This window comes from Oncorhynchus nerka, linkage group LG6 (assembly GCF_034236695.1).
Source record: "Oncorhynchus nerka isolate Pitt River linkage group LG6, Oner_Uvic_2.0, whole genome shotgun sequence".
In the NCBI taxonomy this organism is placed as follows: domain Eukaryota; kingdom Metazoa; phylum Chordata; class Actinopteri; order Salmoniformes; family Salmonidae; genus Oncorhynchus; species Oncorhynchus nerka.
The window spans coordinates 23,229,547-23,247,507 of NC_088401.1; the positions used below are offsets into that span (position 1 = coordinate 23,229,547).

Consider the following 17,961-nt stretch of genomic DNA (forward strand, 5'->3'; position numbering starts at 1 on the left):
TGGATTAGGACCTGCGCCGCTTCCTGTGTGAGGCAGGGTCGTACTCTGCGGATGTTGTAGAGCATGAACCTACAGGAACGGGCCACCGCCTTGATGTTATTTGAGAACGACAGGGTGTTGTCCAGGATCCGCCAAGGTTCTTAGCGCTCTGGGACGAGGACACAGTGGAGTTGTCAACCGTGATGGCGAGATCATGGAACGGGCAGTCCTTCCCGGGAGGAAGAGCAGCTCCGTCTTGCCGAGGTTCAGCTTGAGGTGATGATCCGTCATCCACACTGATATGTCTGCCAGACATGCAGAGATGCGATTCGCCACCTGGTCGTCAGAAGGGGAAAGGAGAAGATTAATTGTGTGTCGTCTGCATAGCAATGATAGGAGAGACCATGTGAGGTTATGACAGAGCCAAGTGACTTGGTGTATAGCGAGAATAGGAGAGGGCCTAGAACAGAGCCCTGGGGACACCAGTGGTGAGAGCACGTGGTGAGGAGACGGATTCTCGCCACGCCACCTGGTAGGAGCGACCTGTCAGGTAGGACGCAATCCAAGCGTGGGCCGCGCCGGAGATGCCCAACTCGGAGAGGGTGGAGAGGAGGATCTGATGGTTCACAGTATCGAAGGCAGCCGATAGGTCTAGAAGGATGAGAGCAGAGGAGAGAGAGTTAGCTTTAGCAGTGCGGAGCGCCTCCGTGATACAGAGAAGAGCTGTCTCAGTTGAATGACTAGTCTTGAAACCTGACTGATTTGGATCAAGAAGGTCATTCTGAGAGAGATAGCGGGAGAGCTGGCCAAGGACGGCACGTTCAAGGGTTTTGGAGAGAAAAGAAAGAAGGGATACTGGTCTGTAGTTGTTGACATCGGAGGGATCGAGTGTAGGTTTTTTCAGAAGGGTGCAACTCTCGCTCTCTTGAAGACAGGAGGGACGTAGCCAGCGGTCAGGGATGAGTTGATGAGCGAGGTGAGGTAAGGGAGAAGGTCACCGGAGATGGTCTGGAGAAGAGAGGAGGGGATAGGGTCAAGCGGGCAGGTTGTTGGGCGGCCGGCCGTCACAAGACGCGAGATGTCATCTGGAGAGAGAGGGGAGAAAGAGGTCAGAGCACAGGGTAGGGCAGTGTGAGCAGAACCAGCGGTGTCGTTTGACTTAGCAAACGAGGATCGGATGTCGTCGACCTTCTTTTCAAAATGGTTGACGAAGTCATCTGCAGAGAGGGAGGAGGGGGAGGGGAGGAGGATTCAAGAGGGAGGAGAAGGTGGCAAAGAGCTTCCTAGGGTTAGAGGCAGATGCTTGGAATTTAGAGTGATAGAAAGTGGCTTTAGCAGCAGAGACAGAGGAGGAAAATGTAGAGAGGAGGGAGTGAAAGGATGCCAGGTCCGCAGGGAGGCGGGATTTTCCTCCATTTCCGCTCGGCTGCCCGGAGCCCTGTTCTGTGAGCTCGCAATGAGTCGTCGAGCCACGGAGCGGGAGGGGAGGACCGAGCCGGCCTGGAGGATAGGGGACATAGAGAGTCAAAGGATGCAGAAAGGGAGGAGAGGAGGGTTGAGGAGGCAGAATCAGGAGATAGGTTGGAGAAGGTTTGAGCAGAGGGAAGAGATGATAGGATGGAAGAGGAGAGAGTAGCGGGGAGAGAGAGCGAAGGTTGGGACGGCGCGATACCATCCGAGTAGGGGCAGTGTGGGAAGTGTTGGATGAGAGCGAGAGGAAAAGGATACAAGGTAGTGGTCGGAGACTTGGAGGGGAGTTGCAATGAGGTTAGTGGAGGAACAGCATCTAGTAAAGATGAGGTCGAGCGTATTGCCTGCCTTGTGAGTAGGGGGAAGGTGAGAGGGTGAGGTCAAAAGAGGAGAGGAGTGGAAAGAAGGAGGCAGAGAGGAATGAGTCAAAGGTAGACGTGGGGAGGTTAAAGTCGCCCAGAACTGTGAGAGGTGAGCCGTCCTCAGGAAAGGAGCTTATCAAGGCATCAAGCTCATTGATGAACTCTCCGAGGAACCTGGAGGGCGATAAATGATAAGGATGTTAAGCTTGAAAGGGCTAGTCACTGTGACAGCATGGAATTCAAAGGAGGCGATAGACAGATGGGTAAGGGAGAAAGAGAATGACCACTTGGGAGAGATGAGGATCCCGGTGCCACCACCCCGCTGACCAGAAGCTCTCGGGGTGTGCGAGAGCACGTGGGCGGACGAAGAGAGCAGTAGGAGTAGCGGTGTTGTCTGTGGTGATCCATGTTTCCGTCAGAGCCAAGAAGTCGAGGGACTGGAGGGAGGCATAGGCTGAGATGAACTCTGCCTTGTTGGCCGCAGATCGGCAGTTCCAGAGGCTACCGGAGACCTGGAACTCCACGTGGGTCGTGCGCGCTGGGACCACCAGATTAGGGTGGCCGCGGCCATGCGGTGTGGAGCGTTTGTATGGTCTGTGCAGAGAGGAGAGAACAGGGATAGACAGACACATAGTTGACAGGCTAGAGAAGAGGCTACGCTAATGCAGAGGAGATTGGAATGACAAGTGGACTACACGTCTCGAATGTTCAGAAAGTTAAGCTTACGTAGCAAGAATCTAATTGACTAAAATGATTAAAATGATACAGTACTGCTGGGGTAGGCTAGCTGCGTTGTTGACACTACCCTAATCAAGTCGTACCGTTGAGTGTGAAGTTTCTACAATGCTGCTTTTCGGGAGCTAGCTGGCTAGCTAGCAGTGTTGGTTACGTTACGTTGCGTTAGGAGAACGACAATAGCTGGCTAGCTAACCTAGAAAATCGCTCTAGACTACACAATTATCTTTGAAACAAAGACGGCTATGTGGCTAGCTATGTAGCTAGCTACGATCAAACAAATCACACCGTTGGGACTGTAATGAAATGAAATGAAAATGTGATACTACCTGTGGAGCGAAGCGGAATGCGACCGAATGCGAAAGTTCTATTCAGTAGACGTTGGCTGGCTATTGGCTAGCTAGGAGTGTCTCCTACGTTAAGGACGACAAAATAGCTGGCTAGCTAACCTCGGTGAATTAAGATAATCACTCTAAGACTACACACTCTAAACTACACAATTATCTTGGATACGAAGACAGCAAAGACAACTATGTAGCTAGCTAATACTACACTAATCAAGTCGTTCAGTTGAGTGTGATAGTTACTACAGTGCTACGGTAGACGGTGAACGTGTTGGGCAGATAGGAGACGACGAAATACGATAATTACGCAATTATCTTTGATACAACGACGACTATGTAGCTAGCTAAGAAGAAATTGCTAAGATTAGACAAATCAGACCGTTGTACTATAATGAAATGTAATGAAATGTAATGAAAAAGTTATACAACCTGCAGACCGAAGCGCGGATGCGACCGGCTCGCTCCAACCCGGAAGCTAACGCCATGCCGGTTTAGCCCACTAGGGCACATTCCCCTATGATTTCTTGTAACCATATTTACTTTGTTTGTTTGTGTGTGCACTTCTGTGATTGTTTAGTTAGTTAATAAATAAATGATTTAAGGCAATTGATGTATGGATGACTCATAGTGAAGACTGGGTTTGTGCAGATAACCAACAATTTATGACGTTTGGAATGAGACTAACGTGAGGTAAAATAAATAATTCATTCATTAAGAAGACTAATTGATCAGATATTAAAATATCTGAAAAGTTGTATTAGGAAAATTATGACTTTGTAATCTGAATATTGTCCTTGGTGCCCCGACTTCCTCGTTAATTACATTTGCCTGATTAGTTCATCACGAAATGCTAAATTACAGAGAATCTTTGATATAACTAAAAGTCTTCATTTAATGATAGTAAAGACACGACATCAGCCAAGAAGATGAGTAGGCCTCACAAACAGCAAAATCACTAGCCTATGTCAATCTACTATCACCCATAGTACAGAAGTCCACCTATTCTATTCTGTGTGATAAATAAATATTCCAAACAATCTGAGAAAGTTGTGGGATGAGATAGATCCCAAATTAATACAACAACTAGCATCAAAAAATATTTTTTAAGCAATGTGGCTGACGCAACAGATCAGAATGTTTAGCTTAAAATGTTGATAAACTGTTACGCTATTTCTTCACATTAGTCAGGTGAAGAAGCCGGATGTGGAGGTTCTGGGCTGGCATGGTTACACATGGTCTGCGGTTGTGAGGCCGGTTGGATGTACTACCAAATTCTCTAAAACAATTCTCTGGCAACAGCTCTGGTGGACATTTCTGCAGTCAGCATGCCAATTGCGCGCTCCCCCAAAACTTGAAACATCTCGGCATTTTGTTGTGTGACAAAACTGCACATTTTAGAGTGGCCTTTTATTGTCCACAGCATAAGGTGCACCTGTGTAAGGATCATACTATTTAAAATCAGCTTCTTGATATACCACACCTATCAGGTGGATGGATTATCTTGGCAGTTGAGAAATGCTCACTAACAGGGATGTAAACAAAATTTGTGAAGAAAATTAGAGACATTCTTGTGATTATGGAGAATTTCTGGAATCTTTGATTTCAGCACATGAAACATGGGACCAACACTTTACATGCTTTATACAGTATTTATATTTTTATTTAAAAAAAAGAGGAGTCTAAGTTTGTAAGTGCTAAAGTGTTCTATCAACTGTAAAATGTGAGCGCAACAGAGCAAGTTACAACTAAAGTATCTGATCATCAATAGATTAGAGACAAAGACAGTTGTTTAACACAGTGCCAAATATCATCTGGTGGGTCCTGATGAAGCCTATGACATGTTGTAGATGTAGAAATGAAGAATTTTTTATTTAACCTTTATTTAACTAGGCCAGTCAGTTATGAACAAATTCTTTACTATGGCGGCCTACCCCGGCCAAACACTAAAGATGCTGGGCCAATGGTGCGCCGCTCTATGGGATTCCTAATCACGAGTGGTTGTGACACAGCCTGGAATCGAACCAGGGTCTGTAGTGACGCCTCTAGCACGGAGATGCAGTGCCTTAGACCGCTGCACCACTCGGGAGCCCAAGCTTCTTACGATAGCCTACTTCTAAAATCAATCGGTACAGTCACAAAGGCAGATGGGGTGTTTGTTAAATTATATTTTTTAAACAAAAAAATTCTGGAGCGAATTCAGAGAGGCAGTTTTTTTAGCGGAGCTGGAGGAAAGGGCGTTGAGTGCCGGAGCACTACGTGACCAATGAGAGGCTGTGTAAGGGATATTTGATCAACAATTAGAGTGATGGAGTGCGGCATCAGATGACTTGACCTTCACAATCCCCCGACAAACAAATCGAGATGCTTTGGGATGAGTTGGACCACAGAGTGAAGGAAAAGCAACCAACAACTGCTCAGCATATGTGGGAACTCCTTCAAGACCGTTGGAAAACATTCCTCATGAAGCTGGTTGAGAGAATGCCAAGAGTGTGCAAAGCTGTCATCAAGGCAAAGGGTGGCTACTTTAAAGAATATAAAATATATTTTGATTTGTTTAACACTTTTTTGGTTACTACATGATTCCATATGTGTTATTTCATAGTTTTGATGTCTTCACTATTCTACAATGTAGAAAATAGTAAATATAAAGAAAATCCCTTGAATGAGCAGGTGTGTCCAAAATCTTGACTGGTACTGTATGGGTGTGTGTGTGTAGTGTGAGCTTCACCATGAATGAGGAGTGTAGATAAATGCACCTGGCTGTGGTCCAGCAGAACTCAGAGACCTGGGTGGGTGGCTAGCCCTACCAACACAGGCCAGCAGCAGGGGAGAGGGAATGAGATCACACACACACACACACACACACATACTTACTGTTTTCTATAGTTGGGTCATATGAGTCGACAAACTGGCCTTCCACAAACTGTATAGTCAAGGAAGATTTCCCTGTAAAGGAGATAGACACTTGTGAGCTTCAGTGTGTTTAATTAAGAATCCTTGCTGATCGATCACAATGAATTGTTCTTTGATTCACAAGTGGTATCATTCATCAGCGTCTTAGGAAAAAGCCAAATACTCTGCCTGTCTTGAGTGAACAGAGTGAGTTTGTTCATATTTTGCTAAATGTCAAACACTGCCTTGTCTAGAGCTGTAGAAAACACAATGCATGCCATTTCCAAATCACATTATGCTCCCTTCCAAAATGGGCAATATTCAAGAGACGGAGCATAGCTCAAATGCTGTTAAAATTGGTATTTGGTAAACGACTATTTCTGGCCTTTTACAAACAATTCCATGATATCGACGTACGTCAGAATAGCAGCTTACTAATATTAACGCATTTGAGCAATTATCTAGGGTGGAAAAAAAGCTAGCCCAGTGGCCTATATTCAATCAAATGTAACTCTTCAAATACATATCAAGAAGACTAGGCTAGTCAATATAAGGATTTCTTGCTGCATTCGTAAGCCAGTGTTTAACATCTAGAAGTAGCTTAACACAGGCAGGATATTACAATGGTATACTATCATTAGCCTAGATATCCCCACAGCGTACTATTACTACAGATGCCTTTTTTTATTATCTAAACACTCCTATACAGTCCCCCAGCAGCCTGTTGCTATAACAACCGAGAGTGGAGCGTGGCCATCCACGGTTGGAGACGTGAAGTCTCTCGCTAGCTGGGAAAAACCCGGAGGACGAGAGCAGCTCGCTCCCATTTTCAAAGCTCCAATAGTCTCTCATCAATTCTGAATGCTCACCTCCCAGTCCAAACGAACTCTCTTGTCTCCCTGGGAGCGAACCTCCAGGGGGACACACCTCGGAAAAATTTTAGATCGATATAAATACCTGAATAAAAAGGCTACACGTGGAGTATGTTGGGGTCTTTTAGCAAAGGATAGTCAGACAGTTAGTTACACAATGTGTAGGAAATGCATACCATTCAAACCCGGTTTTAGATTAGGTTTGAGGAATATACATTGGAAATGCATGTACAATGCACATCATTCCAAACCGGTTTCAACCCTGTTTTCAGTTTGCTTTGTTGAGGATGCATTGGAAGTGCAAGCTAATTGTAAATCATTCTAACTCCAATTCATACCAGGTTACAGTTTGAGGTACACACTAGGCTTCGGCGGTATTCCGTCTACTTTTGAAGTACCTACAGTATGATTTCCAATACAACCCCCCCAAAAGAAAGAAAATATATTTTAAACAAATGTGTTCACAAAAAAAGCATGGGTCGCAAACATGAAGATCCACTGTTGAGTAAAGCAGCATAAGAGGTGAGTGATCAAGTTCCGCTTGAAATGTAAAAATAACTTGAAATAGTTATTACTGAAAACCATATATTAGTCTTAGTTTAATGTCGCATGTAGTTAAATGTCAAGTACAGTGAAATGCTTTTCTTGAAAGTAATACTGTGTAATACTAAAAATAACATAAGGTAGAACAAAAACATGAGAAATAAAAATAAGAACATGACAAACAAAGTAAGTAATCATACTACACTGAACAAAAATATAAAACGCAACATGCAGCAATTTCACAACCGTTCCCAACTTTGACATAAGCAAACTGCTCGTCCACATGACACCATTCACGCTGCTCTGTCTGCCATCTGCCCAGTACAGTTGAAACCAGGATTCATCTGTGAAGAGCAGGTCTTTACCCTGCTTCAAAGTAACCGAGACAAAATCAGATGATATCCGTGGAGGCAATTCTTTTAAATCAACTTCTTTCAGTGTCCAGTAGCCAAAGGCACAATCCTAGTCATATTAGCAAAAGGTAAAGATCTGTCGTTCTTCCCCTGAACAAGGCAGTTAACCCACTGTTCCTAGGCCGTCATTGAAAATAAGTTTTCTTTAACTGACTTGCCTAGTTAAATAAAGGTAAAAAAAATAATAAAACATGCTAGTTGTTGCATATTAGATCTCCCCTCTTTCAACATTTCTAAGGGATATTTTCATCTCTGTCACATGAAACTGCTCGCATGTGCATTGCGTTTTTTTGACAACAGTGTTTTCCCACTAATTGCATTATTGAACGAACATTTGCATGTAGCTTACTGCATTGTGCATTGCTGCGCTTATAATGCTGAAGAAATAATACTTTATCAACATTTGAAGTTAAAAGGTTCTGATCTGTTGCATCAGACTCATTGTTTTTATTTTGTTGTAATTATGTAGCCTGAGCCTACTAGTTGTATGAATTTGGGATCTAGCGTCCCACACTGTCCCAAGGTCTGTTATGAATCGGCTATTTCTTGTCGATAAACGGACCAATAGAATGGGCAAACTTTTCTTCTACAGGGGATAGTAAATAGTAGGCTAGTCATTTTGCTGTTCGCTACTCATCTTGTTGTCTGAGAAAAGTACATGTGGACAGTTGTTCTAACATCTTCAAAGTGCGCATCAGAATTCGGTAAGAAGGACCGCACATCGTTGCATCCTGGACTTGCATGTTCTGTTTATATGAATTACCATAATCCAAATGGGTGATTCTCGTGAAACCATTTTTAAAATGTCTGTAGCAAATTGAGTTACAAAACCATGATGCATCTGCAAAAATAAACCATAATTCCGAGGACTAAGATGTCTAGTTTTTCAAGAAAGTGTCTTATTTTAAATACATTTTCACCTGAATTTGGTACATTTTCACCCCAAATTCTCATTACCGAAATGTGTCCGGATTAAATTCTCGGGTCATTTTATTTAAAAAAATAATTTATTTGAATAAAACACAAAATATTTTGGTGTAGTTTGTCCATAAATCATAAAAATGGTATACTAGTTGAAGTTTACATGAAACTAGAATATTTATTACATGCAAGCAGTGTCTGTGGACATACCGAGCAGTGTCTGTGGACATACCGAGCACAGTGTCTGTGGACATACCGAGCACAGTGTCTGTGGACATACCGAGCACAGTGTCTGTGGACATACCGAGCACAGTGTCTGTGGACATACCGAGCACAGTGTCTGTGGACATACCGAGCAGTGTCTGTGGACATACCGAGCAGTGTCTGTGGACATACCGAGCAGTGTCTGTGGACATACTGTAAACCTTTTTTCAAGTTCCTCTAAAAACTCCAATCTGTTTTTAAATAAAGCTTTATTTCCCCTTGATACATCATCTAGAGCAGGCTTTTTTCCATGGAGGGCAACATTAGAATGTATTTTCACCATCGCGGGCCGGAATTATATTACAAGATTATACATCATGTGTATGACTGTGTTGACAGAGATATCTACTGTAAATCACGTCCAGATATGCTACATTTTTTACTTTAACATACACAGAAATAAACCACATCCATGATCTCCTTTTGGTAGGTATTTTCATTATTAAACATGCAATGAACTACACAGAGGGAAAAGTACACTGTGCATTCAGCACCATGGACAAAACTCTTGTTAACGGGTATACACAAAAACACAAGAAAGAGATTGAGCTTACACATTACATTTAAAACACTCAATCAGTGTGAGAAGTGAAGTCTCTAATGGGCATCGACTGGAGCAGTGAAGTCAGGTATAGTTTCTGAAGTCGCTATGCGCAGGATTGCTGAGAGTCAGTAAGAGATGATCTATGCCTTGACTTATTATATTTCATCACTGAAAATGTCTGATCACATAAATAGGTTGACCCAAACATCTTCTGAGCATGACTCCTAATCTTTGGAAAGTTTTGTTCATCGAGAAATGCATAGAACTTCATCAGTGACATTGTTTTGAATAGTTCTCCAATCACTGCATCAGACTGAAGATCGATAAGTTCAAGTTGCAGGTCAGTGGGAGTATTATCCACATTGAAGGTGAAAGGAGAGGAAACCAACAGCATGTCATTTTCCAACACTTTGAAATCCTCAAAACGAGAACTCACCGTTCAAAGCACGCAGCAGCGATGTATACTTCTCCCGCTGGTCATCTGATAGGGAACAGACTAGTAGTGTCGGAAGGTGGGTGAGATTGTTGGCTTCTACTTGGCTGGTCAGGAGGAGTAATATTCCCTTGAAGGTTTTGACAAGGCTGTACATCTGATGTGCAAAAAGGCCCTTCCCTTGTAGTTTGGAATTCAGTTCATTCATGAGGGCCATAATGTTCACGGTGATGGCAAAATCAGCCAACTATTCTTTACCTTGCAGTTGAGGGAAATCCACATATTTTCCTTTCATTTGCAAAAACTCAGCAATCTCCGACCTCAGGTCCCACACACACATTTTAAGAACCTTCCCCAAACTCAGCCATGTCACATTTATGTGGTAGGGGAGATCTACATGACCCGACTCTGTCTCTTCCAACAGGGAGACAAACTGCCTGTGGGTTTAAAGATTTTGCTCTTATGAATTTCACCACTTTAGTGACTGTATCCACAACATGGCTCATTTTCAGAACACATTTACAGAGCACCTCCTGACAAATAATGTAATGCAGGAAAATAATTTTCTGATCTGACTTCAGTTCAGCTATTTGAACTTGTATCCTTTTCAAAAGGCCAACATGTTTTCCTGTCAAGTTTGGACACCCATCAGTGGTCACACTGGATAACTTTTCAAAACTCAGTCCACAGCTTTGCCCCACACTTATTAACCTCCACCAATACATCTTTCCCTGTGGTTGTGCTCTTCATTGACAGCACTGAAGCAAGCTCTTCTGTAATTTCAATGTCTGGGGTTATGCCTCGTAAGAATATCAACAACTGCACCATGTCACATCACTGCTCTCATCCAGGGCCAAGGAGAAATAGGTGAAATCCTTTAAATCAAATCAAATGTATTTCTCACATACACATGGTTAGCAGATGTTAATGCGAGTGTAGCGAAATGCTTGTGCTTCTAGTTCCGACAATGAAGTTTTACATTGTCTTTCAACTGTTGTTCCATATTCTCTGTGATGTCCTCAACACGGCGTGTCACTGTTCATCTTGACAGGGAAACATTTTCAAACAGCTCTTCTTGTTGGGGCAAAGTATCAATGCAGAGTCAATTAAACATTCTTTAATGAATTCACCCTCAGCGAATGGCTTGCTATGTTTAGCAATTTTGTGGGACAGTACATAGCTAGCTCTCGCATTTCAGTCGTTTGCTGAATGCAGTTTTGTGAAAAGTCCTTGCTGCTTTTGCAACTGAGGAAGCAACTCCTTCGATGCACCTGCCCTCTGCTCAGAAGACACATTCCTATATTTCTCTGCATGCTTCGTCTTGAAGTGTCGGGACAAGTTGTAGTGTTTCAGGACAGCGGATGCTCTTTGATACCTCAATAAAGAAATATTTTGACTCTTGCTGGAAACCCTACATTCATTGTCTACTTTCCTTTTCTTTGAAATCTTAGAAAAACTCATTTTTGTGCAATTTCTAGCTAGCTACTATTTGTAACTGTGATATGTGTGCCAGCCTGTCAGTCACTGTCGGTCCTCGTGCAGTTGTTATTTATACGGGCCTTCATAATAAATGTCCCACAAGTGGTGGGAGTTAAATCATTACACAAAGGTGAGTATTCATTGGGTTATTCATTTGAATAACAAATACGTTTTTCAAAACTTTACTATCAAAAATTCTTTGTGATCTGAGTATGATTCCACCGGCTGTATTGAATCAGGTCGCGGGCCGGATACGGCCCCCAGGCTGGCCTCTGCCCTGGCCTGATCTAGAGGAGTAGTCCTTAGATGAGCGCAAATTCAGAATTAAGTTCTTATTTTCAAACACCCCCTTTCTCCCACTTGGCCTTTTCATTACCGAAATGGCTAAAGAGATTAAATTAGGAAAGAGTCAGATTAAAATGTTATAATATTTGTAGAATTTCATTTGAAATATCTTGATTTTTAGTGATATGTTAAACTCTGGCCTTGTCATTTGAGGAGCAATGTTAAAAAAATATTTGTTTGTTTATAACTCTTTTGGACTTCGTAAACTGCAGAGAATTTTGTGAAAATGTTGGTAAAAATGCATATTATCTGATCAAAAACATAATAATACAAATAATGAAATAGATAAGTACAGATCCTAATGTCAGTGATTAAAGAGGAAATGTAATTATTATATATATATATATATATATATATATATATATATATATATTTTTTTTTTACAGTTTTGTGAGAATGACCTAAATGGAATTTATGGAATTCTGAGCACCGTGGGTGGACGCCCTAATCAGGTTACGCACCTAATGCATATGGGTCCCGTAAATCTCTAAAATGTCCGGTAAATTAAAATGCTGCTGGTGAAATGTCCGATGCCACATTTTCCTAATGGAAACCCAGGGCGGTAGTCATTGTGTCATGAAGCCTTAGAGTTATTGGGAACAGGAATGACGGTGGTCATTTTAAAACGTGGGGATTACAGACTGGGACAAGGAGAGGTTGAAAATAACAGTGAATATTCCTGCCAGCTGTTCTACGCATGCTTTGAGAATGCGCCCTGGAATGCCACCAGGCCTCTCAGCCTTGCGAGTGTTTCCCTGATTAAAGACCAGTCCTTTGGTGACGCCCCTCACACGATGTTGTTATTGTTGAAGCGTGCATAAAACGCATTGACTTCGTCTGGGAGAGGGGCATCGTTTGATGCATCATGGACGTAATGGACTGTAGCCCCTGCCACATGAGGCGGGCATCGGAGCATGCGCAATATGATTCCACCTTATTCCTATATTGTCCTTTTGCTCGTTTGATGACTCTGCGGAGGTCATTGAGGGACTTGTTCCCGTCCTCAGCCGTAGCCTCAGAGTTGTCTGCGATAGTTTAGGGTTGTCCTTTAGTTTAGCGCCAACCTCTGTGTTAATCCAGGGCTTTTGATTGGGGAAGGAGCAAACCTTCACTGTGGGGACAACGTTGCTGATGCATTTCCTAATGAAGCCAGTAACGGAGGTGGTCAGCTCATTGATGTTATCGGTGGAGTCTCAAAACATATTCCAATTAGCGCTAGCTAAGCAGTCCTGTAGCATAATCTCTGATTCTGGTGGCCATTCTCAACGGAGCGAGTCACGGGTATTTCCTGTTTGAGCTTCTGCTTGTAAACAGGAAGCAGGAGTACGGAGTCATGATCTGATTTTCCAAATGGCGGATGAGGGAGGGCCTTGCATAATTGTGTGTGGGTAAAATAATAGTGGTCTAGGACTTTATTGCCACAAGTGGCGAAGGAGACATGTTGATGGAAGTTGGGCATCAAAAAGTCTTAATGATGCCGAAAACCAGAAAAGCAGTCTGTGGATGTATGTTTTCCTGCTTGTTTATAGTTTTGTACAGTTTGTCAAGTGCCAGCCTATTATTTTTCTCGTCCTGAGTTGGAATGTATACAACAATCAAGAATACGGCTAAAATGCCCCAGGGAGGTAGAAGGGTCGGCATTTGACCATCAGGTATCCCAAGACGGGTAAACAATGGTCCAACACTTCCACCGTGCTCAAATCAGCACATCAGCTGTTGTTGATGAAGATGCAAACCACCCCCCTCCTCTCAATTTTCCTGACTCCACAGCTATAATGTTAGGTGGCTAGCTTGCAATATCCAACTTCTTAGTTACAGCAAAGACAATCAATCCCATTCTGGATCAAGTGCGAGTAGCCTTTTGAGATAGTTGTATAACTTGTCTGTTGGGTTGTCTGGTGGGTTGTCTGTCCTTGCATTTAGTTTAGGCTATGTTTGCTTGAGCTTGTTAGCATTAGGATGGCATCTGCTATGGGAATTCGCTAGTACTTTGTTAACATTTGGAAAGAAATAGCACCCCTTGTATACACTGCCGGTAATACAGTATACCCCGGTATGGTACAGGAACGGAATGAAGCTATGGAAATGTGGATATACCACCCAACCCTAGTTTACACATTGAGAATGTATTGACCTGATCCAATGGGTGGAGAAACAGGAAGGAGTAGTGTATTCCATGGCACTGTGCAAACTGGTTTCCTCCTCAATGCATTGGCTTTAATGAGGCACGAGCCAAAGCGCATGACCACAGGACATATTTAAAGATTTACCACGACTCCACTACAAAGACGGGAGACATGCCAATTTACAGCTTTGCTATCTAGGAGTCCTCTGTTTCGCACAGCAGGAGCCCTTTGGTCCCTTAGTATACAGTACAAAAAATATGTATATTATAGTACGTAGCCTGACAAAACACACACATTTTTTTTTATTTATTAATAGCTTGAATACAATATCTTACTAGGACTATAGGATGGCAAAAAAAGGTTTTATGAGGACATGAAGACAGAGAAATGGAGACATCTTCAATTGTTTTACAACCGATCTGTTGAATTTATTTGAACACTGGAATTGATTACTAGCAGGCTGTAGGCTACATTTAATCCTTGTACGGTTGTAGTCTATTGTCTTGATTTTCTTGCACTTGTCTTGTGAATGAACCAAACTTATGGAAAGGCCTTGGCCAATAGTACCAACGTTGTTTGTTTGTTTTCTCCCCAATTCCATGGTTTCCAATTGGTAGTTAGTCTTGTCTCATCGCTGCAACTCCCATATGGACTCGGAAGAGGCGAAGGTCGAGAGCCGTGCGTCCTCCGAAACACAACCCAACCAAGCCGCTCTGCTTCTTGACACAATGCCCAATGCGAGCCGCACCAATGTGTCGGAGGAAAAAACGTACACCTGGCGACCGGGTCAGCGTGCACTGCGCCCGGCCTGCCACAGGAGTTGCTAGTGCGTGTTGGGACAAGGACATCCTTGCCGGCCAAACCCTCCCCTAACCCGGATGACGCTGGGCCAATTGTGAGCCGCCCCCATGGGTCTCCCGATTACGGCCAGCTGCGACAGAGCCTGGACTCGAACCCAGAATCTCTAGTGGCACCGCTCTTAGACCACTGAGCCACTCGGCAGGCTCTGGTACCAACATTGTTAATTGTCTTTGTGAACCAAACTGCGAGGTTTGTTTAAAAAACTAGAGGCGGTGACATCTAGGTCCAATCCCTGACAGTAATATCCAAATTATGTGTAGCCTCAAAATCTCTTGCATGGAAATTTCCACAGCATATCCACTGCTCTTTGTGGACCAAGTTCTGAAGACAGCTTGGAGACAATCATGTTAGGGGGTCAACTTCTGACATTGACTGCAATACCAAGGTGGCGTGTCTAAGCCTAGGCTAAATTCCACTCACATTGGGATTCAACTAACGTCGGGTGGTGGTGTGGAAAGCCAGGATGTCCAGTATGACTGCATGTAGGAGAACACAACAGCTTTCAAAGTTCCACAGTCCCAGCTCCCAAGAGTCCAATCGAGGCTAAGTCAAGTGTGATGTGATGCGATGTTCGCACGCCTGCCCCCAGCAACCTTTGCACGAACTGTGTGTGTGTCATCCCAGTCCATACACAATGGCTCATGACATACAAGTAAGCCTGTCCATGTACGATATCAGTGTGTCCATAGTATTATCAGCCATATTCATTTTGGTTGAAATGACATTGAGACAACCGGAGCAGTGTGATTTTGAAACAAATACCATTTGATAAGATTCAATTCAGTGACATTAGGTTAGCCTAATTCTGAATCTACAGGTTTGGCTAAATCAGCACACTTCAGATCGGTGGAACCGACCGGTCGAACACATACTCCCTTAAACAAGAAGAGAGCGGCAATAGTACTGTTTGTCCATTTTGAGACGCTGTTGGCACATCTTCAAAATAGTCCGAAAATAACTCAAAAATCGGTCATTAATTTTGCTACTAAAGACTACATTTAAAACGGATTAGTTGCATCTAGAATAATCAGGTCTTCAACTGCACACTCACAAGGCCATCCTTTTCTTGTTTAGACACAGGCCTTTGAACAAGTCTCCTGGTAATTCCTACCTGCAGCACTGGCTTCAAAAGTGCTAGGCTCTTAGTGGATGATCTTTCAATGTTAAAGTGTCCATTCACATCGCACAAAATAAGTCAATGAATTAGGTCAGCATGCAATTATTGGTTTAAAATGTACAGGGCTGTCACTTCACTAGCATATGGAATGTAATTTGAGGTAAATGGATAAATCCTCCCTTAAAAAGCTGCCACATGGACATTAATGATTCTACTTTCGTGAGTCGTGACGTATTAATTTACGTCCCAGCATCAGGACCGCTTGCGCTGTCCTCAACTGCTGTAGCATCAACTGTGTCTTGCTAGTGGCTTCTGTAACCACTCCATTTTTAACAAACATTGACTTAACAAAATAAAATTACTGTGTGCATAACACAATTAACCATAGACTGCCATTTGAGTTATTCAATTACAATTGATGAGGATAATGCATCACGTGCCACTGACTGCATATTTTATTCAACGAAACGTGAAAATGTAGCTTACGAATGGAGATTCTGTGGTTTTAGCAACACTGGTCCATGGGTACATGCTGCTGTAGCTAGTAGTGCTTCACAAAATCTCTAGAGTCGTGAGTTTCCAGTCGAGTGACATTCAACTGACTGGCTGATTTAAGAATCAATGACCTGGCAGCAGTAGCTATGTGCTGGCCGTTTAGGCTACATCTTTGCTAGTAGTATGTGTAGTCATCGTCAATGAACTTGCCTACACAGAACGCGCACAAAATACCTCGCTATCACCGAAAACGACTAAATTGCGCCCACTTACCCACGGATCTGTATCCCAGGACGGCGATTTTTCGGGATTTCGGTTGAGGCATCTTTTAACGACACCACATCAATATCGACATACAGAAGCCTACACAACCGATCAAAAACTGGAACAGATGTCAGATGCTATGTCGAACACGATAAGGAGCAGAAATTACGCGTGGAATTAAAACAATTTAAACGGGGAGAAAGTAGTCGAGCATCTGTATCCTTCGCGTCACTCCCCAAAGAAATACTATCTGAATTATTAATGACTGCCCGCGGTTGGTTGGTTGCGCATAGGTAGAAAGGAGGGTCTCTGTTCTCTTCTTGGGCTGCGGTTGGATAAGGTTTTCACAAGCACGAAATTCATTGGCTGTCATATATGACGACTGGATCATTTACTATCAATTTCGTTGTGATGGCACTCTGACAGCAATTTTTGTCATGTACAAATGATTCATGCTGAATAGAATGAAGGAATGTGAAGAATTGTAACTCGCTCATGGTGTACAATGAGTGTCACACAAGTATATACAACTAGAGAGGTTTGCCTGTGTAAAGTTGAACATGTGCAGATAGTTATGTGGGTTAACACATTCATATTGGCCAATTATTTGTAGAAATATATGGGTACCATATTTGACATTCATTTGCATTCAAAACGAGGTGAGAGGGTCTGACCAAACAGCTCCAATCAGAAAGTCAGCAGCAGACAAGAGTCATTGGGTTCATAAAGGCTTGGGCGCTGGTCTCTGCTCCCATCTTGTGGTGACTTGCAGTGTCTCCACTTAACATCAGCAGCATTCTCCTTACCTCACTGTAACACAGAATCCTACGCCATGTTATATTTAGAGACTAAAGCCACTGGGGGCCTTGTATTGCCCATCGTCACACTATCAAATAACAAATGCATCGTCATATAGTAGTTCATGTAGACAGATACACCTCTGCCCCTCCCTATGTCAACTCCTGTAGAATAATTATCAAGGTAACTCACAAGTTCATATATGCTCAAAGGCACACTGGAACTAATGAAGTTAACCATTCAAATGTTGCATACTCAGTATATGGATAGTGTCCACAATTGTCCAGTGTAGATGAAGGGGAGGAGACAGGAAAAAATGAATTTTAAACCTTGAGACAACTGAGACATTGTGTATGTGTGCCATTTAGAGTGCATTTGAACGGGGTATGGTAGTAGGTGCCAGGTTTGAGTGTGTCATGAACTGCAACGTTGCTGTGTTTTGTCACGCTCAACAATTTCCTGTGTGTATCAAGAATGGTGCACCACCCAAAGGACATCCAGCCAACTTGACACAACTGTGGGAAGCATTGGAGTCAACATGGGTCAGCATCCATGTGGAACACTTTTGACACCTTGTAGAGGCTGTTCTGAGAGAAAAAGGGATGCAACTCAATATTAGGACAGATTCCTAATGTTTTGTACACTTAGTGTATTTCTGCCATTGAACAAAGGGTATGCTCTTCACTACTACTGGTATTCCTGAA

At 43.0% G+C, this 17,961-nt stretch overlaps 1 protein-coding gene across 2 annotated transcripts in view; it reads right to left on the reverse strand.

Moving 5' to 3' along the window:
• Positions 1-16,695, reverse strand: part of LOC115130194 (GTP-binding protein Rheb-like) — a 34,422-nt gene extending 17,727 nt beyond the window's left edge. Inside the window, exons 1-2 of one of the 2 annotated variants that reach the window (XM_029661074.2) lie at positions 16,469-16,695; positions 5,765-5,836 (exon numbers count right to left, since the gene is read on the reverse strand). In XM_029661074.2, the coding sequence (XP_029516934.1) occupies positions 5,765-5,836; positions 16,469-16,520 (124 nt within the window). In that variant the 5' untranslated portion in view covers positions 16,521-16,695. Of the gene's footprint in view, positions 1-5,764; positions 5,838-16,468 lie in introns of those variants that run through there. The other variant, XM_029661075.2, reaches the window with a different exon arrangement.
• Between the last annotated feature and the right edge of the window lie 1,266 nt (positions 16,696-17,961).